Raw genomic sequence first — 23,205 nt, forward strand, 5'->3', positions numbered from 1 at the left:
ACTAGTTGCTGGGAGTAAAAAAATGGGGAGATGTTGTGGTGCTTAGGTCCTTGTTGGCTTCCCATAGACACCTAATAGCCCATTGCAAGAACAGAATGCTAGACTAGATGGGCCATTGGCTTAATCCAGCAGGCTTTTCTTACGTTCTTAACCTTTAGAATCTGAATACTTTGAAAAGAGAAATCATTCAAAAGGGTGGAAGGCTTACCTCATAGGATTTTTTAAAAAATAAGAATGTTTTAAAATGTAATATCAGCAACATATCAACTTAATATCAACAGGAATAATGCATAGTGAAAGATTTTCTGAGGAGATGTATATATGACTTCAAAAGCGTAACCCAGTTTGATAATGGGTTACTTCACTTTGTAAACCCTACTGGGAGGCATTATAAGATTGTAGTGCTTGTTCAGAAACTTCCATGAAACAGAGTGGAATGGCTATTTGTCAAGTTGAAACTGGTAAATTCAGTGGGTTAATACAAACAAATTAAAAGTGCAAATAAAATATTTTGAGCTAACTGTGGAAACGTTTGAATGGACAATCAAATTAATGACAAAACTACCGGGCATTGATGACCGAAAGTTAAGTTATTTTGAATAATATTGGCTCAGTAATGTAATTTAGCTTTTCAATGGGACATATTTAGCTACAGAAAACCCTTGCCTGTATAAATGACAGCTTTCTATTTTCTGGAAGAAATCAGTACAAGATTGGAACAAGCTCAACCTTACTGAACTGAAAATCTGCAGACTAGCTAATGTTAGTGTAATTAAGGTACAGCATTTGAAAGGGCATGACATTTCAAACAATTTTTGTTGTATGTAAACACATGCATCTCAAAACACACTCAAATAATACTTATGCATGATTAAGAACATAAGAACAGAGCTGCTGGATCAGACTGAAGGCCTATCTGGCCTAGCTTCTGGATCGCAGTGGTTAACCAAATGTCTATGGAAAGTTCATAAGCAGAACAGAAACACATTAGCTCTCTACAGTTCATGATCTCCAGCAACTCGTTATTATAAGTATTTATGGAAAATAAAATGCATCAGTAGAAATGTTTGCCAACCACTACTTATTGCAGCTTGATTAATCGGGCTTGGGTGGGGACAGGTGAGGGGCAGATGCAAAGGCTTTGGAGTCGGAATGGGCTAGGTGGGAAAACAAACACTCCATTTGGCACTAACACAATAGGGTTTCCCCCCCAATATAATGTTGTTGTAAAGTCTGAACTCACCTATTTCACTTCACCTTTTCTGTTGTGGTTTTCTCTATGCCCCCTTCCTCTTTTTTAAATTGCACATTTACTACAGTGGTACCTTGGGTTACAATCACCTCGGGTTACAAATGCTTTGGGTTACAGACTCTGCTAACCCAGAAGTAGTACCTCAGGTTAAGAACTTTTCCTCAGGAAGAGAACAGAAATCGTGTGGCAGCGGCAGCGGGAGGCTCCATTAGCTAAAGTGGTACCTCAGGTTAAGAACGGTTCCAGGTTAAGAATGGACCTCTAGAATGAATTAAGTTTGTAACCAGAGGTACCACTGTAAATATATATACAGTGGTACCTCAGATTAAGAACTTAATTCATTCTGGTGGTCCATTCTTAACCTGCATACCGCTTGGGAGAAGCCCCTCCCAAGGCATTCCTCTTCTGGACACCCAGGAGACACGCACATGGTCGGGAAGTCCGAGCCTGCATCCAAATCCAGATTCTGCTGCCCTCCTGCTGGCCCAGTGGACAATGCTGTGCCTGACTATCCAGACATGCAGGGCAAGCAGACCTAGGAATGAACAAAACACATTAATAACTGCACCTCAGCACCACATCTGAACATAACCCCTGTATGCATCAGATTTCAAGCGGCCCAGAGCCTTAATCCTGTCGGCAGACAGGCCCTAGTGCATAGTGGTAGTAGCTGCCCAATGCGGAAAGAATGAGGTGCAAACTCACTGGCAAGCAGGCCACAGGCTGCAAGCACTTTAAGCATTACTGCAGCAAATGATGCCTCTTTAAAAGGACCCATCTTCGTGAACCAGGAAGGGACCATCTCCGGGGGGGGAGGGGGGGAGTGACAAATATCTCTTGGCATCTTTCGGGCTTACCAGTGGCAGGCAGCCGCATCAAGGCGCCTCTGCCCAACTGGTCCATTTTGGAATTTCAAATAGTGAGCACCAGCTCAGCATCAGAAAGCTGAATGTCCTGCAAAAGCAAGCCCCTGGGAGCCCTTCCCTGTGCTGACTCCAGCACTATTTCGCCCACATGCAATGCACCAAAAAATGCTATTGAAAAAGCTGCTGCAAAGAGTCTCGCCTCATAAGTAGACCAGCAGACAAGTCTTAACCTACTGCGCACCGAGAATAAAAATGTCAAATGTGACCGGCCTCCTACCTGGCGACTTTGGTGGCTGCAACCTGGCCCAACCCACAAGAGCCTTGCGCACTACAAACTTTGCACAAGGATCTCTAGAATTAAGGGATTTACAGAAAAAATGAAATGGCAGAAGAATGAATTCTGATGGACTTCACAGCACGACCCATATACCGCAGGCGAGCCAAATATTGCAACACCTGATTTGTGGATGGCAACACTGTACTGTCGATTGTCCAATGTTGTGCTCTGAAAGCTAAAGAGTCCATCCAGGCCTTCTTATAAGACCTCAATGTGGAAGGAGAAACAGAAGCTACTACTCCCTGAAGGACTAGCTGCTGCCAAGGTTCCAAAGCTGAACTGGGAAATATTCTGGAAGCTTTTGGGAATCCGGAGCCAGGGATCTGAAGCACTCCATCTGAAAACGGGATAGGGAGTCAGCAATATCATTATTTTTGCCAGCAATAAAATGGGCAGAAAACACAATATTAAACCTGAGGCACCGCAGCACAAACATATGCAATAAGGCAGCGACTCTGCTGGAGCTTGACAACTGCCTTGCCAGAATGCTCACCACAGCCTGATTATCAGACCAGAAACAGACCCTCCAGTCCTTGAACTCCATGGTCCAGATGTGCACTGCTACAACAATGGGGGAAAACTCAAGAAACATTAAATCACGGGTAATGGCTGTACCCTGCCAGTGCTCAGGCACCGCTGAGCACACCAACAGCCATGGAAATAAAGCCCAAAGCCCAAGGATCCAGCAGCGTCCAAATGGACCTGGAAATCAAATTGCAGATTCAAAGTATCCTGCCACAAGGACACACCATTGAACTCCCTCAGGAATTCAAGCCACATCTCAAGGTCTGCGCTGACCTCACTGGGCAATTACACCCGATGATGGGGTGACTGCATGCCTGCAGAGAGTCTTGCTAAGCATGCATAAAAAGTGTGATCAGGGGCAACCACCCTGCATGCAAAATTCAAATGGCCCAACAGGGACTGAATCTGCCTCCAGGTAACCCTTTTCCATGACAAAAATTCCATAATGATGTCACAGAGGGCCTTCCTTCAGGCAAAGAGGAAGTTTGTGCCACAGTATCCAACTGGATTCCAAGGTCAGACAACCTCTTGACTGGTCTTCAGTTTTATCAGCCGCCAAGGGAACACTCCACTCCCTAGTTAGGTCGTTAAATGCATGCAGTAATAGCAAGCATTCGTCAGAATTGGCTGCAGAACTTAGTAAAAAGTCATCGAGGTAATGGGTCATGCCCCTTCAACCTGTCTTGGTACACAAGGCCCAGTCCAAAAATGTACTGAAGGCCTCAAAAGCTGCACAAGATATAGAGCAGCCCATCAGCATGGCTTTATCCACATAATAAGCTCCATCCCAACAGGAAGCCAAGCAACTTAAAATCAAGTGGATGAACAGGAAGTAAGCGGAAAGCAGATTCCACATCACACTTTGCCAAAAGTGCACCCTTCCCAAGGCTCCTGATCAACTTGACCGCTTGGTCAAAGGTGGCGTACTTGACAGAACACAACCCAGGAGAGATAGCATCATTTACTGATGAAGGCTGTGGGTAAGATACATTGTGAATTAGGCAAAATTCCCCAGGGGCCTTTTTAGGCACCACAGCCAAAGGGGAAAGGTGCAAATCTGGGTAAGGAGGGCACTCAAATGGTCCAGCCATCCTTCCCAACGTTAATTCCTTCCTGATCTTTTCCCCAGCTATATCAGGCATTTTTTATTTTCAACTTTCGTGGCCTTGGGCGGGAACGCCACTGGAATACGAAAACCCACTGAAAATCCCAACCACAAATATGAAGCAGCTACCCAATTGGGGTAGATGCGGAGCCACACCCTCAAGGCAGGCAACTTAATGGGAGCGCGAGCTAGGGTCAATAAGCCATCATGTAACATCCCGGGCTATTGAGGAGAGGCTCCTTTCTGCTCATGTATAGGCTGATGAACCACGGGGGTTCATCAGAACGCAGTGACTGAGAGGGACCTCTAATGACCCTCTTAGAAGGGACAGCAGGACTGGGATTTGTTTTAATAGGCATTGTGATCCTTTCTTCTTGCATAGGGGTACTAATTACAATCACATAAAAGGACCCAGGCCTTGAAATGGCGCTCCCGCCTCAACAAGAAGGCGCTCCCGCCAAGGCAAAATGGTGCTCCCGCCAAAATCTAGTCAGGAACGAACCTGTCCCTGCAACCTAAAATGCCCTCCCCACCCTTAACAAATACCCGACTAGGCTAAAACAAAAGGGGTCACAATCAAGGCAAGGAGAGGGAAATCTCACTGCAATGAAACCAATAAAGGACTTAACAAACGCTAATAGAGCAACAATCACAATTGCTCAAAGTCGCATATTAAGCACAAAGCTGTTGCCGGAACACCAGCCGCTGCAATGTGAGGGAGTGATAAACCGGCAGCGGCAGGCCCCACTAGAAGGAAGGGAAAGGGAAGGGAAGGGGTAGAGGACAACTAAAAAAGGAACAATAAAAGGCAATAACGAAAAGGGGGAATAAAAAATAGAAAGAAATCACCAAGATGATCCGTCGAAGGTAAGTCTCTCGGCTGCACAGAGGACACGCTGTTAGCTTGTTCTGAATGCACGAGCCGAAAGAGCAAGCTCTGGGTCACATGCATGGGTATATATAGGTCCCTCAATCCGTTTGGGCTGTGCCCCATTGGCCAACAATGAGGGACCTACCAAACGGGTGTTATGGCTATTCAATCTCACTCACCCACAACACAGGAGGTCAGTCTCCAGGTCTCACTGCAACATGTGCCCTCTTTTAGGGAGGACACGATTTCTCTAAATACACAACACATATTAATGGAAATTTGGAAAGGATTAATGGAAATTTGCTTTTTTCACTCTTTTTACTGCTTGACTTTTTAAATCAACTATTCAGTCACATTAATCTTTTACTTATATCTGTTCTGTTTGATTTTTAATCAAAACAGAAGAAAAGGAAAACTGAACCAAGCTGTATTTCAATTCCAGGAAGTCAACTTGAAATAGTTGTGCAAATTTATCTTGTTGAACATTACTAAGAAATGGGACTTGCACATTAGATGTGGCACGAAATTGCTCTGCAGAATTATACCATAATCTATTTCTTTTACTGTGTTCACAATAACAGCCAGTATCTGAGAAATTGTTATGAAAATCAATCATATCCCCATACTACATTCTAATGTGTATAGCGATGTTCAAAGGGTGTATAGTTAAGTGCCAAACTGAATTTACAGTCAATTTCACTGTTATCCCCAAACATTAAAAGGAAAATGAAATGAAATGGAGGTTGTTAAAAATAATTGCCCTGGAAACTGCAGAGTAAAAACATTATTTGACTTTTTTCATGTTGTCAGATAGGAGTGCTTTGCTGTTATATCTTAATTTGAATATTTCTTAATTTGTTTTGTATTTTTTTATTTGCATCCTGCTTTTTCTTCCTAGGAGCTCAAACACACACACACACACTGTGCACTACATTAACCTAAGGGACTGTGATATGACTAAACACAAGCCTGTTCAGGCATGTGTTTTAATCTGGTTTTTAGTTTATTATTTTATGTTTTTAAAATGTAACTTTTTTTTTTACTGATAATTATATTTTATTACTATTTTTGTAAATTGCTTTGAGATTTTATTATAATCAAATGGTATATAAATTTTGTGAAATAAAGAAATGGCCAAGGTCACTACTGCTTGCCCTTAGTGATGAGTGAATCACTTTCCCAGGCTTCAGTTAACCAAAGTCTTTCTAATCTAAAATGTCAGAAAATAGCTCAGTTATTTTCATTTCCAATCCCAATACTAGGCCCCTTCAAAGCCTGCTGCACTTTTAACAAATTGCAGCTTTCATGAATCCCCGCCTCTAATTTGCTGTGAACCCCTATGTCTCCCCCAAAGTATCCATGAGCCCTCATCCCTTCTCCAGCTCCTCAACTATGCTTGCCTTGCTAAATACCGCTGGGATTTACTTTCAGGTATAGTGCCATTGAACACTATGATGCACTCCTAAATAGACACAGAAATAACTGTATCTTTCCCCTATTGAAAAATTATTACAAACAGCTTGCTCCTAGCTGCTTTAAATTAAGGCCTTTTCCTTTTGCCTACTAACACCCCTTTTGCCCTTCTTCCACATTTTGGGTTTTGTTTGCTGATTAACTTCCAGTCTCATAATGGGTTTTGATGAACTTCAAAGGCTTGATGACCTCTTTGTGAGTTTTAGTTTATCTTCCTTTTTTCTTTTTTGAGTGTGCATGATTTCTAACAGATCGATGCCTCTTTCGTCCTGAGACTTCTCTCTCAATCTGGATAGTATTCAACAAAACTCCACAAAAGATCTTAAACATGTATTTTATTGAAGTTCACAAGGCAAATGGACTCACATTCCAGTAGGCTGTCCTTTTGGCTCTGAATAAATGTGGTTAGGAAGCTCTTTATAATAAAGTTCTCTATGGAGTTTTTGTAAGAGCAAGTATGTTTGCCTCTCTTCCAGCTTGCAAGAACTCTAAACTGAACTAGGTTGCAAAGGAGAGAGGGAGGTTTTCCCTGCTCTGGGCAGAGCCAATAGAAACTAAATTATTACTGTGTCTCCATTTCCCAGCCTGTCTTGAGATCTGGAAAGGGAAAAGGTGCTACCTTTTCTTAAAGGGGTGACATTAATATTCCTTCTACCTAATACTAATACACTGATTTTCTATCACTAATTAAATGAGCCCTGTGAGGGCAGAACAATGTCTCTTCCTGCAGGTTTTTTGGACTAGGAAATAACATATGTCAGCAATAAGCCACCAGGAGCAGGATATCTCGGCTTTCAGCTCTCTGCTTGTTACTTTCTATAAACAATCCAGCTTCCAAAATGAAAATAAGCAAAAATAATTTATATCTGATAGGGAGTTCCAGCTGTTTCCTTATATTTCAACTATGGGCATGTTATTACTTGCTGCTGAACTTTCTGGCAAATGTTGTGTGTTTTAGTTAGCAAATGACTTGAGGTGGAGGGAGAAAGTGAACTGAGAAGGCATGGGAAGAAACTACAGTAAAAGTTTATAATTTATTCTTTGGAGATGCTGTTTTATGTTCTTGGCAGATTCTGGGTTTTCCACTTCAACTTCTTTTAAATCTTCTCATAATTTTACATACCTGTGGAGTGCACTAATTTTGCATGCATGCATGTGCACAGCCACACATACACACTCAATCTACCAGTAGCACTCTAGGCATAAACATTCGCCTGTTACCCTTAAAAAGTTATGCATTTATCTTTCCACTTACTACAATACTCTGAAGATAAATGTACACACAGTTGCCTCTGTTAAGAAAGGCATTTCTTGGATACGTTTACAGAAGCAATCTCTATTTTAAAATCAAAACTTCGCTGTATGAACCACATGCATAAAACTTCAGTGGTTCCCAAGTGCTATCTGTAAATATGGGCACTCCAGTCTAATGGCAGGGTTGTATGTGCAATAGGTGTTTGGATGCACATACTATTTGTTCTGCCCATACATATTTGTTAAGGATGCAAGTGTGCATGGGCAAGCAGGGAAAGAAGTGCAGATCAGGGGGAAATCATCATTGTTATTTTATTGACAACTTTATTGGTTTTTCACTTATATTTTACAACCATCCTTTTTACACACACCAATATTCACAATAAACAATTTGACGCACTGAACACTCCAACGTTTAACATGTATGCATAAACTAAAGAGAAAATAAACTCCACAGGAGAATCTCTGATAAATCAATATATATTATTGAAAACAAGAATAAATAAATAAAAAAGCAGCCAATAGTGATAGCAGTATTATTTCCCCAATCCATAAAGTCATGTGTCTACTTTTGTGTATCCACAAGGACTTTCAGCATGTGTTTCTCAAACAGTAGCTCTCTATGAATTAAAGATGCATGGGGAAGTTTTATCATATTGCACAGGAGATGTTGCTGGTGAAAGGGGGCAGGGATGCTAGAATTTCACTGGGCATGCCAAGTCCTTGGGCACATCTGGATGTTGGCATCCATTTGTCCTGGGAAACAATGGAAGGGTATGTCTTCAGAGGTAGTCAGCCCGTTGGAGAGTTACTGTTCCTGCTGTGGCTGTAGAGACCATGGGAGATATGTTTTGTTGCAACTGGGGCAGATTAAGATGTCCCATTGTGCTGCTGCAAATGCACCAGGATGTTTCTTCTCTCTTCACTCTTCCCAGCAGTCATTCCTCTTCTGGTCCCTGCTCTGGATACATGACCTGACTGTCTGTCTCCAGGCACTGTGATCATCTGCAGGAATTCACATATGGCTGGGTTAATGTAACCCAGCCTTCATGTCACGTTTTCAGACATCTTTGTAACACAGATTTAGTCTGCCAACAGGCCTGGTGCCGGAAGCCAGGTCCTTGTAGAGCATGTCCTTAGATAATCATCATCATTTTTAATTTGTATACCACCTTTCTATCTTACAATACTCAAGGCAGTTTACAAGCTGAAGAAACAAAAAATGTACATCTTATGCAATACAAAAATGTGGTAATAAAACATAACTTAAAATAGGCAACCTCCATCGAAAAAGTAACATTCAAAAATCATTAGAATAGTATAAACTAATAATATCAACATATAAAAGTTATACAGAAATCCACTCAACATTTACAATAATATCTAAACTATAATCAATAAAACAACGGCAAGCCATAAAACAATACAATACACAATGAGAAGCAGAGGGTAGAGCAAGGCAGGTGGAAAGAGGTCTTGCCTGATGGAGTCTCTCCCCACAGTTCTTCCTCCAGGCACAGCTTCCTGCTAAGGAGCACCGGGCGAGGGGGTGGGGCAAGGCAGGTGGAAGGAGGCCTTGCCTGATAGAGTCTCTTCCCTCACAGTTCTTCCTCCAGGAACAGCTCCCTTATGAGGACTCCTAGAGCCGGAGGGTGGGGCGAGGCATATCCTGCCATCATCCTTTCTGTGGATATGACCAAGCCTGCATAGATGTCACTGAGACAGGAGTGCGAACACGCTGGGAATGTGAGCTTTGGGGAGTACATATTTGTTTGAGACCCTGTCCTGCTTGTCAGGAGGTCCTACACATGAGTTGGAGTCTGGCAGAGACACATGCCCAACTGGCATGTTCTCTCCCTCCTGGTCATTGAGGAGATTCAAAATCTTTCTCCAGCCCGAACATCACAGCAACTGATACCTTAGAGGCATCAGCACACTGCAGGATGAGCAGAGTATAGGCAGCCAGTGTACAGACTCGGTAGCGCAACATTCTACGCAGCAACTACGTTTATTTACATATACACACTCGGAGCATCATAACTCAGCTTCTTCCTCTTCAGCACCAGAAAGCAAAGAGAAAGAACAAAGGACAAAATTCCTACATCACAGAAACACAGTAATACAAACACCCTGTCTCCGTGACTTCTCACAATTTGGAATGAAAACATACACCGTTATGTGATAAAAACAATCCCATGACTGCAACACAGGAAAAGAATCCTAACACTGCTATGTGATGCCCAAAATATTCTTGACACAGTGCATATTGAAAGGGTTGAGGCGTTGCTCCTAATGGGTATAAGTTGCCCATAACTCACTTCCATAAAACAGCATGATCAATATACAAGCCCAGTAGACCATATTGGTGTTGGTCATCAGCATCAAATTCTCCCATAACCTTTTGGAGAGGCGAGCCATTGCTGTAGCTGCCTTGCCAATATGCTTGTCCAGCACAGCATCAATGGAAAGCTTGCAGGATTAAAATATACCTCTTTTAATACAGGGTGTTGATAGCAAACACAACAAAAACTATACAATAGGCACTTGAGAATTTTATTGGACAGATCTGAGGATTCCAAATGGTCAACATTTTTCACTGTCAAGTCCCCCTTGTAGTAGGTTAGCCAAGTTAACTGAATCAGAGATGTCTCAGGGTGAGCAGGCAGCATGACAAGCATTAGTTATTGCTTTCGTAGTAAATGCAGAGCAGGGAGGACATGTTGCACAGGGAGCAATGGATCATTGCTACACAGCTCAGCTACACATTGCTACACAGGGATTCACACAGCTGCAAATAAAATGTTTTAAATGTTGTAAAGTGAAATATACAACTGTGACACTGGATGGTGACAGTGGGCTATGCAAAATTCAATGCATTTTTTCAAAACGTTTTTTAAAAAAGCATTTGCACATTGTTTTTTATATGTGTGTTGACTCCACCCAGGAATTCTATTCAAAACAAATTTATTTTGCCATATGTAAGCGTGTTGAATATAATCAAGAATTTACAGGATATAGAAGCAAGAATGCTAAACGTGTGGGAGGACAGGGAGAGAAAGACATGAGAGATCAGTTGTTGAACAGGTGATAGTGGAAACTGCACTCATGAATGAGAGTTCAAAGAGAGCAAGGAAAGGGAAATGAAGATGATTCCCTGCCCACCCCCATATAGCAAGAACCAAGAGAAGACTTAATTTTGTTCATGCAGTGAGGAGTCAAGTTGTTCTGAATCAAAATGGAGGTTAGGGTAGATTTTTTTGGAGGGGGGGAGGGTTAGGGTTTGCTGATAGGCAAATAAACTGGTAGATTGGCAAGTCAGAGAGCACTGGCTTGGTTGTCTGAGCAATAGTGAGGCATCAGGCATAAGCCTGCATTTTATTAATGTTTGATCAGGGCTTGTATATTAAAGAGAGGGCTTAGATTTTCAAATGTTTCATGCCAGGCAGAGAAAACCTTGGCCATTCTCCTAAGACAAGGGGCCCCCCCTTGATTGATAGCAGAAAACAATTCTCAAAGTCGTAAAAGCTGAAAATACAGACTAAGAGCAGGACATTGACCCTACATGTTACAGAAGATAACAAAGGCAGAGATAAATATAATTAGGAATGGGCAAATAGTAAAATGATACCATGGGCCTCTCTTAAACCTTGAGCTGTATTTTCTAAGGCCAGAGGCAAATGGGGAGAAGCATCTAGCTGACAGAAAAAGAGAGCATTTTTAGGAAATCTTCTTAGGAACACACTTCCCTTTCAAACTTCTTTGAAGAAATAACACCTTAGAGGATCAATCAAGCAGAATGGGGGGGGGAAGGGAGGGGGTTAGAATTGTTCAGTGCATACTGTGGAACAACAGTTTTAGCAAAGGAATACATGAATCTCATGAAAACTTTCAACGCCACTAGAGTGAAGAGGGAAGGAATAATCAGCAGTGACACAAGGAGGAAGAAGATGCCTCAAGAAGGAGAACAAACATTTTGACATGCCATTGGAAGTCTCAAAGTTAGTGGGGATGACAATTCACTAAAACATACCAGTTTCTAGGGTAGCAAGAAGGCATTGGATTCCATTTTGCCCCATGTTGGTGGCATGCAGTGCTGTTTCCGTTCCATTAAACTTTGGCTTCTGACAACAATTATGTTATTCATCTTGTTGTCTGCCATGAGGGAATTTTTAATTAATTGTGCTATTAATTGGCATCATTATTATGTTATCCCACACCGCTCATGTCAATGCGAAGGCCATTCATTTCAATGCAAATGAAACACAATGAAATGGGGTGAGGAAAACATATCATCAGTTACATATCATGGACTGATTACATATTGTGGACTGATAGCAGCAGTAAATGCCAATCATATTTGCTGGTTTGATTTCCATTCTGGGCATTGGATGCATAAGCAAATGACAATTTCTGCTCCATTTTGCGTCTGAGTTATCTGATATCCCTACCGGTTTCTGCATTTTTTCTAAATAACAATAATTGGATGCATTCAACTATAAAAATTCTTTGTAATTTATGCTCGCTTAACTTCTATGCACAGCTTACATGAAATACATTCACCATCAAACAAAATATAAATACGAAAGTAACTGGACAGAATTTTACAGAATTGAATGTCCAAACTTCGGTGCATAGTAAGATGCATGTGCAAATGTTGGTAATCCTGCTTCACATGATAAAGCTGATAATCAAAGACACTAGGGGAAAATATGATGTTTCAGGGACTTGACAATCAATAGTTGGTTTTCTATTAATTATTTAGGGAGCCATACTATCGGTTCAGAGGAAGGGGCAAGGTTTTGAAAATAGGATGGGCTTGGTATCTCAGCAGTCCTATGGAGGCCTATGGTACAAAATGGAGAGTCTGTAATATAGAATACACTTGAAAATGGGAAGAAAACTGCTTTGTACTGTATGCCTTGATTCCTCTCACCTGCCCTAAACCATCAATACTTTTTTGTGTTGGAAGTTAGTTCTCAGTTCTGCGTAACAATATTCGATATGCCACGCTCTGTGTGTTTGGGGATAGGATTTTGCAAATAAGGGCTTTCCCCCCATGCTTTGATAGCATTGATTGTACTTTAGCAATGTAAAAATGAATAGCAGAGTCATTTGCTATTCCAGCAAATGTTCCAGTGTTAGGTCCCCGTCCCCCGTCCCCCAGAAATAATTCTTCTGGTCATTTTTTTTGTTTTTTTGTATGTTGCCTTTCTGTTGATGGTACAAGAACATTCATTTCATTTCACATTTCATGCAAAATAGACCCTCAGCTGTGCATGTAAATGCACTATCGGCTTAGAATTTCACTTGAAGATTGTGATGTTTCTGAAGAGAAGAAACAGAGGTTTGGCTTCTGTGGAAAAACAACTTTGCTTCCAGGCCTTCCTACTGCAATTTCAGTTTGCTTTACCTGTAAAAAAAACCTGCCAACCCTAGTCAGGAAATTAGGGGTGCGCCATAGCTCCATAAAAAGGTAAAGGGTAAAGGGACCCCTGACCATTAGGTCCAGTCATGACTGACTCTGGGGTTGCAGCGCTCATCTTGCTTTATTGCCCGAGGGAGCCGGCGTACAGCTTCCGAGTCATGTGGCCAGCATGACTAAGCCACTTCTGGTGAACCAGAGCAGCGCACGGAAAGGTCGTTTACCTTCCCGCTGGAGCGGTACCTATTTATCTACTTGCACTTTGACGTGCTTTTGAGCTGCTAGGTTGGCAGGAGCAGGGACCAAGTAACGGGAGCTCACCCCATCGTGGGGATTCAAACTGCCGACCTTCTGATCGACAAGTCCTAGGCTCTGTGGTTTAACCCACAGCGCCACCCGCGTCCCTCCATAGCTCCATAGCAGAGCACAATTTTTGCATGCAAACCCCAGCAGCTCCAGGTCAGGTGTGGAAATAAATATTGGAGAATCACTGCCAGTCAGTTTAGAGAACATTGAGCTAAATCGACTTATTGTCTGGCTCAGAATAGTGTTCATATGTTCACATATAGTCTGTGTTTATATTCAGTATCATGTGATATCTTGACTATAATTTCCATTTCACTTAGTAAATTTTGGGACAGCACTGTGTTTCCACATTTGCCATTATTTGCCACTGTTTTATAACAATGAAGTTTGATTCAGTAGTGCAACATGACTTTTCCTATAGGGGCTTATTGCTTGAAACCCATTTCATAGAAATAAGCATCCCTTTGGGAAACATCCTGATCATACTATGAAAATACTTATCAAATTATGAAATATATCTACTGCAATTCTTCTAAATCATACACATTCATAATTAATTTGTCCTGCTCTTTGGGTTTAAAGATTAGTAAGTTCTGTGTGCATTCCATGTATTTTTTTGCAAACACTGCCAGATAGAATGGCTTAATTTATAATAAGGGGATTTGCCATGAAGGTGGGGCTGTTCGGCGCTTGTACTGGGTTCTGTTTGACAAGGTCAGGGCAAAATGCTGTTGTGAAGTTTAAAAGTGCTGCAATTGGGAGCAGTTGTAAAGCCAAGGTCCCCACACTTCATTATCAACATTCCAAGTCTATCTATAGTGACCTTAGTCATTATCCATGTTGTGTAATTAATTATACTGCACTTTGACATTGTTCAGAACAAGACAGAAGAATATTCAGGCTTCTGGCCAATTGTTCCTTAGTGAATAAAACAGATGTTAGAGCTTTCTTGAGTTCCTTAACACACAGTGGATGTTCTATTATGGAGGGTTTCAACCCATTTTTGTAACCCAAAATGATCTTCTTTTTCAGTCACCCTGTGTTTCTTTTCTGTCCCACCATTTCAGTCATATACAGTTTATGATCAATTTATGATCAGTTTGTCATTAATTCAATTGTCATTAATTCAATCTAACATGCACCAAACTTCATGATTTGCTCTGACCTACACAAAATAAGATTAACCAAATTGAGTGCAGACCATCAGCTATGAAGGGCACATGATTAACATCCAGAAGATTCTTGGTCCAATCCTCAGCATCTCCAGTTAAAAGAATCAGACATTGAATAATACAAATACTGTCAAGCCTCTGGAAAACTGCAGCTAATACAGAGCTGGGGGGGGGGATGTCTGACCTGGTAGAAAACAGCTTCTGGTGTTCCTAATATGGGCTGCAAGGTGCTGGAAAAATCTGCCTATTTTTGAAGTTCCCAGAAGACAGGATATGAAGGAAGATTATCCAGTCCATCCTTCCTTAACCTGGTACCCTTTAGATGTTTTGGACTACAACTCCACTGGTCTTCCTGTTATCACCTGCCAAGTGCTAGAAAAGCTACCCATTTTTGCTGTTCCTGGCGAATTATTTGTTTAATGTCCATCATTCACACTAAGGCCTTGGGGTGAGTTGCTGCGTTAAACCACAGTACTAAAAAACAATTTAATACAACTTGCACAAGAAGATAGTACAAGAAGTTTATCTAATCCAGTCTTCCCCAACCTGGTACCTTTCAATAAGCAATAAGCAATAATAAACATTAATCACACTTTGGATTAACCTCAATGGCTACGATACTGCCACCTGTTAGCCTCAGTCCGTATGGTTATGCTGGCTGAGGATTATGAAAATTGTACAGTAGTCCAAAAACCTTGGAGGATGCCAGGTTGTGGAATGCTCATCTAGTTACTGGTATGACACCATTCATGGTTGATGGACTATAATCAGCTTTGTAGGTTAGAAGCTGAAGAGACGTTTGTGCTTTGGCAAACATGTTAATCAAGCATGGTTGCTGCAAAGTTGAGAATTTCAAATGAAAAGTTTTACATACCGCTCACCAGTTTCACCTTTCACCAGCAGGTATTAGACGATTTCTTTGGTGGGACCAAAGCAGATCTTGAGTCCAACATTTGCCTGTAAAGACAACACAACTAAACAACTAAACAACAACAACATAGCAAATTATATAACTTGGAAATAAAATGGACATTTCTGAAGTTCCCAAACAGTGCATTCTGCAGTTTCCCTTCTTTGTTTTCAAGTTTATAGAATATTATTTTAGTTGCACTCTTCGTAAAGCACTTTGTCTTGATTCTATTTTCAGTGTTTTCTTAGACTTTAGGAGAAAGCTACACATTCAGCAGCATATGAGGATAGCAGATTAGGACCAAGCATTGTAGAGGACAGCCTTTGTCTGAGGCAGGAGCTCTAGTTAGCTGTGTGTAGGTGGTGACTTGTATTACAAACAAGCCTGTTGCCATTATGAAGAAAAGTTAAATTGTAGTACATGCCTGAGAATATTTATAGAAAATTATTTCTATGTATCAATATGGATGACCAGATTTTCTGGAGCCAATTAGAAGAAATGCTAGACAACACAAGAACAAACAACATTCATAAAACAGAAAGAGTCTTAGCATTAAACTCTGAGACTTGCAGTTTGTTTGTTTTACTTATTCAACAGCATATATATATATATTGTTTAATCATCCATAACTTCTGAGTCATTCACACAAAATATGAAATGTTCCAATAAAAATATTGAGAACATTAAACATTAAAAGCAAGTTCACCTAAAACTAAGTATCAAAATATAAGTCAATCCAGCATCTGTTAAAATCACACACACACACACACACACACAGAGAGAGAGAGAGAGAGAGAGAGAGAGAGAGAGAAACAAATTAAATCGCACATAAAAATTGCATGTCTGGGAAGGCTTGCCTATTTTTAAAAAAGTATTTAGGAGCTGCCAAAAACAAAACAGAGAAGGTTCCAGCTTAATATCAATGAGTAGGGAGTTCCAGAGAATCAGTGCTGCCACAAAGAATTGATTCAGTGCGAGTGTGGGGCAAACATTTTGTGGCATGTGTAAAACAGTCAAGTTGGCATATGTGGGTTAAAGTGATTCTTTAAGTAGAGAGAATAGCCCCAAGCTATTAAGGGTTTTATATACCAATAGTAACACTTTAAATTTGACCTGGTACAAATCAGCAGCTAATGTAGATCTCTGAGCAGAGGATTAATATAATCTCCTGCACTAACTGCAGTTCCCTAACCAATAGCATGAGAAGTCCTGCATAGTTGGAGAGGCAGGGAGATATGACACATGACATGCTCACTGAATAAGTTACTGCTAGAATTCCCTATGTAAAGACAAGATAAGTCAACAGCCATCTGATGGCTGCAGGAGGGATGGGCAATGAGCACAGTGAAAATGGGATGGTAAAAACTCTGGATGGATGTGAGGCAGTACTTCAGATATGTTTTGGAATATGGGAGTAAATGAGCTGGACCTCTAATCTCCATACTACCTAGCTAGTCAACATGGCAACCCTTCAAATGTTGTTGGACTACAACTCCCATCATCTCTGGTCACTGGCCATGCAGGCTGAGACTAATGGAGTTGGGAGTCCCAACAACATTTTGAGGACACCACATGGTCTACCTCTGCTATAGTTTCTGGACAGAAGACTTGTGCAAAACTGTGTATAAATTATGCAATTTATAAATACAAATCAGGTAGCTAGAAGCATAAGAAGCGTAAAACAACAACTTAAATAAGTGGAATGATATTAACCAAGCCTCCAATTTTTCAAAGTAGACAAGACATTTTAGTGGGAGATGGGGAAATATCTGACATTATGAGTTGGCATCAAGTCCACAGAAATTTTGCTTTCCTTGGCACTGGATTCACATCTGGGTATATAAAGAGTATGGGATAGACTCAAATGGGAGAACATAGATGTGGAGAGGACTGTATTTCCACATCTCACATTTCTTCCCTATACTTGGCTCACTCAGCAATTTTTGGAACTCCTGTTTGTTTGACTGGTGATGGCAATACAGCCAACAGAGGCAAAATGTGACATACTGAGGTCTCTGCGGAACATCTAATTTTGTTTTAAACACATCATGTTCTCCAAAACACATCATGTTCTCCAAAAGGTTTCTAGAGCTAATTTTCTAAACATTGTTGAACCAAAAGTTGCTTTCCATTCAAGCTTTTCGGTGATATTTTTTTTACAAATGCATACAATGAATGACTCTTAAGAATCCAATTCAGCAAAATCAACACCTTGAACTGTGAAACTAGAATAGAGTACTGATGTGACAGATTCCTCCAAACTGACCCCAGTAAGGAGGAAAAGCTTCAGCATGCTACACTAGCTCAACGCCTCCTCAAAAGTTTGTTCCCCCCCAAAAAAATAAGTTATTATATGCTCTGAAAAATAATTTGAGGGTGAGGTGAAGATTATGTATCACATGCAGACTATACACTTTGTATACCAGATCTACTCACATAAGAGGACTCTTTTGTATTTAAACTACAATTCAGTCCTCATTTCTATTTTCTGCTGAGCAGCTTAAAGAGTTTTGTCAGAAGATGGGGATTCATGGTACATAATCTTCATGAAGACTCCTGTAGCATTTCCAGAGCTGTTTACCCCTCAGTCATAGCATGGCTGCAAGCTCTTGACATTGCCTGCTTGCTTTAGTCCAGCCCTCTCATTTGCCCCACTGCCCTTAGGCATTCCCTAGGCAAGCACCTTTTGTATATATGCTGAGAAGAGTGGAAGGAATTAACATGAGTTGGTTGAGCCCTGTGTGGAACCTTTCATGCCTTGGCTCACAGTGAAGGATTATACCTATAGTTTTATATACATCGTTTTAAGTACAAAAAAAGCTTCAGGTATGTAATTCTACAAGGGGGACAGATAAGTCTGCATTCAGTTAATTATTTTTTAAGTAGCAAATACCAGTTCAGTTAAAATATGAATACTATTGTTCATTATTTTTAAGACCTCACTGGCTTTTATGTGTTATGTTGGTTTATCCATGTGTACTTAAATATATATATAATACTGTTTTCAGATGAATTTGACAGTGAGTGATAAAAGGCCAACCTGTTGCCGACCTACTGGTACCACTAATAAATGCTGCATTGTGTTCTTTTCTGGTCACCTTTTCCATTAAACTGTGCTTTGTGAGTGCTGTGGTTGTAGGTACACTCTGCTTACCGATGTGCAAATATGTTCTCTTGAGTACAGCAGATTTTGTTTTAAATAAAGAGCAATTGAGTTGCCTCTTGCCAGTGTCTTTAATGTGGCAAACAGAGGGACATTTTATCTGATTAAACTGAGCAAAAAGAAAAGAAAAGAATACACAATTCCAAAGAAAAAAGTTAGCATCCAGTGCTACTGTGTGTCCCACAGGTTCTTCTTCTTCCACTTTGACCCAAACTGCCTGCACTGGTGAGTTAGAGGAGGATATTGCGGCAACTGCTGGTGATATTACGGTTGCTAGCACATCTGATGATGTTACTGTATCCAGTGTTACTACTGTCACCAGCCCTAGAGTTTCCGAAGAGCAGCGAGTCCAAGCTGTGAATCTCAGAAAATCAGATCTGGAACTCACCACTTCCAAGGAGTCGCTCTCCCTTCAACCAGCAATTACCCAAAGTACAAGAAGACGACCAAGAAATGCTGAGCAGATAGAAAGACCTAAAGAGCTTGCAGTTGTTACACATAGAGGTATTGGATGTTATTTTTCTTGTGCCCATTTAGTCTACAGCCATAGATGTGTTGCCTACACTAATTCTCCCCCACTCCTGTCCCCCGATTCCCTAAATGAAAGGGTAGATTATGAAATAAAAATTGGAAGTGATGGGATCAGCATTCGGGGTCTAGGAAGTGGAGTACTAAATGCGACTGGGACTCTGGATCTGTGTCTAGAAATCCAGGTGTCCCTCTAAAAAGTAGGAGAGATGCTCATATTGGAGGAACACAGCTTCCACATGAAGGCCACAGAAAATTAGCTTATTGTACAGATAAGCCACTGCCATGAAGTGAATGCCATATGACAGCCATATTGGGGGAACTGACTCTGTTCAAGCAAATAGGGTCGATTTCAAATTATATAATACTTTTGTAAATTTGGCAGAGTAAGAGAGATACTGAAATGTACATGGCAATAACATAGTGCTGTTCAGTTTGTCATATAAACTTACGGCAGTTTTAACTTGCCCCATTATGCTCCTTAATGAAGGAAGCAAAGAACAGACCATTAATTAATACAGCCTCAGAACTGAACAGCTTCAGAAAATGCTTCCTTATTCTTAAGATTATTTCAAGAATCACAATATTTAAAATACTATGGAAGTGTAGTGCCATTTAAGTTAAATATGCATTATTTAAAATGTAAAATAACAAAGGTAAAATATTTAATTTTTAACTAAAGGAAATGGTACAGCCTGATCTAAAAATAGGTTTTATGGGAATGACCCCATAATTTGAAATCTTTTGTACGTATTTTTACCTTGTTTTTCAAAATAAATTATTTGGACAGCCTATAAAAGAAAGTAAAAATGCAACAATTGAGGAACATCCTAAAAGAACAGTTTACAAGCAGCATAAAGTCATTAGCAGAGATATAAACAGGTCAAATTAAAAGTCCTGAGAAATTTAAAACAAAAAAACAAAAAACAAAAACCATTTGGCAGGCGCTGAAATTGAACCCAATATGCTTTCCTGGGAAATGCATACCATAGTCATGGCACTACTACTGAGAAGTCCCTTTCCCCAGTAGAATAATCCATATTTGAATGGGTTGGATCCAAAGTTAAACATGGGTAACGGGCTGATGGAAGTTGACTTTGCCACTCTCTTTTCCCAGCAACAGCCCCTCCTAGCCAATTAATATGCTCACTGGGTTCAGGGGACCCTGCTGGATGGGGTGGGCTATAGACCAGAGGGCATATAGGGAAAGGGGATGCCCCCAAATCATGCAGAGGCACTTTCCACTAGTAGAATTCCAACTTGTAGAAGTTGCCTTTGCCTCATTCTTGGGGGGAACTCCATTCTTCCAGTTGCACAAACCACAAATGGGCCCCAGCCCTCTTGAAGAACAGTTTGTAATCTGGAAGTCTGCCATGGGACTTAGTACCGGGCAAATCAGCTTCCTTCAACCCCATTACTCATGCTTAACTCTGGATCCAACTCAATGAAAGGGAATGTGTATGTATGCATATATATATATAATAATGCCAAATATGGTAAATGGTGTACTATTCAAGGAGCAAATAGAGAACAGTTCTAGAGGATAGAGTTCTTCAATAGCAAATCATACCAAGGAAAAATGCTTGTGCAATGTGCCTTTTTCTGACCATTAACTACTGCCATTTCTGTGCCTTTAATTTTAAGAAGTTTATGGCTTCCTGTCACCTCTGTCTAGACATTTGGCTTTGGTGATACCATATATTTGCAACTTTTCCTTTATCTTCTGTGGAATCTCTACATTCTTGCTCTCTTTTCTTTTCAAGATTCTTGTTTTAGCTGCTGCATCTTATGTGCTGATTTTACTGATTGAAAGTATTTAGCATTGTGTTGTTTTATAAAAGAAAAGTGTGCAGATTTACAATCTGAAAATGTTAGCATACATGTATTTAGGGACCTGGCTGCTGGACTTTGTGTGGGAGACATTGATTGTGTCATGCCCACAACTCTATGTTCATTTTCTTATCGTACAATATGCAGACACATCTTTGTGTCTGTTTTTTGGGGCTGAGTTAATAATTTTGTTACACTAGTTCTGCTAAATTCCTTAACAGATTTTTGCCGCAGGGGTTTCCATCCCAGTGGATGCATGTCAATGATAGCTGGAACGTTCTCTCTGTGTAAGCATATGGTGGGTCCTGACTGTTGATCCCCGCACAGAGGACTTTCACAGTTGTCTTTCCTGGCAATGTAGGCACCTTCCAACAATATCAAAGATTTTGTTTCCTTATACCGCATTCAAGTATAAATGTAACATGCACACACACATTTTCCAGTCTAATGTTGGATGCCATTTTTTTTTTTAAATACATGCAACCAAATGGAAAACAGAACAAAACACTCAATGACAATTCACAAACTTCTGAAGGGCTATTTTGTATCATTATTATTATTTATTCAATTTATATACTGCCCTTTACAATGCTATTTTTCTAGAAAAGGAGGTGCCAGAACTCACCACGAATGCCTCCCTTGTTCTCTTAAAATGGGAAACGGTGAGTTCTGGCTGGGGGGAAAAAGCCGTGGCCCTTTATCAAATTATCCCAGGGCAGTGTACAACGTTAATATAGCTCTGCAGGATTGTATTTTCCCCATTCTCTTCAGTATTGGGAAGTATTTTTGAGGTGCCCTCCAAATGTTGTTGGACTCTGGCTCTCATCAGCCTCAGCCAACATTTTCAGTGGTCAGGAATGATGGGAGTTATAATCAAATGACATCCGAAGGATACCAAATTGGCTGTCCCTGCTCTAGGCCATAATCTGTGGACTTACAAATGCAGCATAGTTGGACCCTGAAGAAAGTAGGGAAATTATTTATATGATTATTAAGATGCTAAAGATGGGGAGGAGATGAAGGGTGAGTCCTGCTGTGCAAGACGTCCATTCTGCTTACGCATGGACACCCCTAGATACAACCCAAATTATTTATTTAATGTTTTTATCATATAAAATTATAATGTAGCCTCAGAACACATTTGTGCTGTATGTTGGTTGTGTTGATACAGGCTGTGAGGCAAACTCATATATAAATACTGTGTGCATTTAGTTTAGATTGTTTTGTTTGCATCCTTTCCATTCTGAAAGATAGTGTAGATTGAAATTATTCCATTTTTAGCCTCACACCAATCCTGTGAAGCAGATTAGCTCTAGGGAGAGTGATTGGCAAAACAGGGATTCAAGCTTGAGTTTCCTTGGTCCAAGTCCATCACTTTATCATATTGGCACCTGGTGCATAAACAAGCAGTCAGAAACTAGTGACTGTTGGTTAGAACTACGTAGAGCATCGCCACAGCATTTAACACATGTGTCATTAAGAAGTAAAGGAATTTCTAGGGATAACATGCATGTGTTAAGCAGTGACGGAGCGTTCCCCGCTAGTGCTTGGGTGGGTGGGTGGATGCAGTGCACTGCCGGAATGACCCCCAGCCACTAGAGCAAAGTGGGGTCACACTCCACCAACTGGCCAACCGTGCAGTGGGGACCACAGTCAGCTGACTGCTTTGAGGGGCACACTATTGAAGTTCCGCAACTATAACCTGTTGCAGGATCTTAGCCAGACCCAGTTGAATATAGCAGAGCATACGCAGACTTCCAGAAGCAGTCAGTTGCAGGCAGGAAGGATGAAGCAGGAACAAGATGCTGCTACCAGTAACTTGGTTACTTATAGGTGTTTATTATTTACAGCAGACTCTGCACGTTACTATATACAGGATACAGACACAGATCTTAAATCTCTCACTGAACAAACTCCAAACGACTCTCAGAACATCACACTGACCAACCAATTATCCAGCAAGGAAGGTCATGAGTCATCATGCCTAAGTGGAGACCTCGACCAATAGCAGAGTTGTATCCAAGGCTCCATATCTCTAGGCAGAATAACTCCCTCTGCTCAGTCTTCTTGGCCTTCAGCCAAATTCTTAATTGCTTTGTGGGAAGCTGATAAAAATAGCACGTAGTCAGAAATCCCATCACACACTCACAGCGCCCTGTGAGCCGAGCATCACTTTGTGAGACTTGCAAAA

General features: G+C 40.8%; 1 protein-coding gene across 5 annotated transcripts in view; it reads left to right on the forward strand.

Annotated features, from left to right (window-relative positions):
* Positions 1 to 23,205, forward strand: part of CSMD3 (CUB and Sushi multiple domains 3) — a 591,548-nt gene that overhangs the window by 262,856 nt on the left and 305,487 nt on the right. For 3 of the 5 annotated variants that reach the window (XM_083516438.1, XM_083516434.1, XM_083516435.1), the window contains exon 7: positions 18,843 to 19,160. The exons of the other annotated variants lie outside the window; for them this stretch is intronic. In XM_083516438.1, coding sequence (XP_083372564.1) covers positions 18,843 to 19,160 — 318 coding nt within the window. The remainder of the gene's footprint in view (positions 1 to 18,842; positions 19,161 to 23,205) is intronic. 5 annotated transcript variants of the gene reach the window in all.

This window comes from Podarcis liolepis (assembly GCF_965112155.1).
Source record: "Podarcis liolepis genome assembly, chromosome: 8".
Classification (NCBI taxonomy): Eukaryota; Metazoa; Chordata; class Lepidosauria; order Squamata; family Lacertidae; genus Podarcis; species Podarcis liolepis.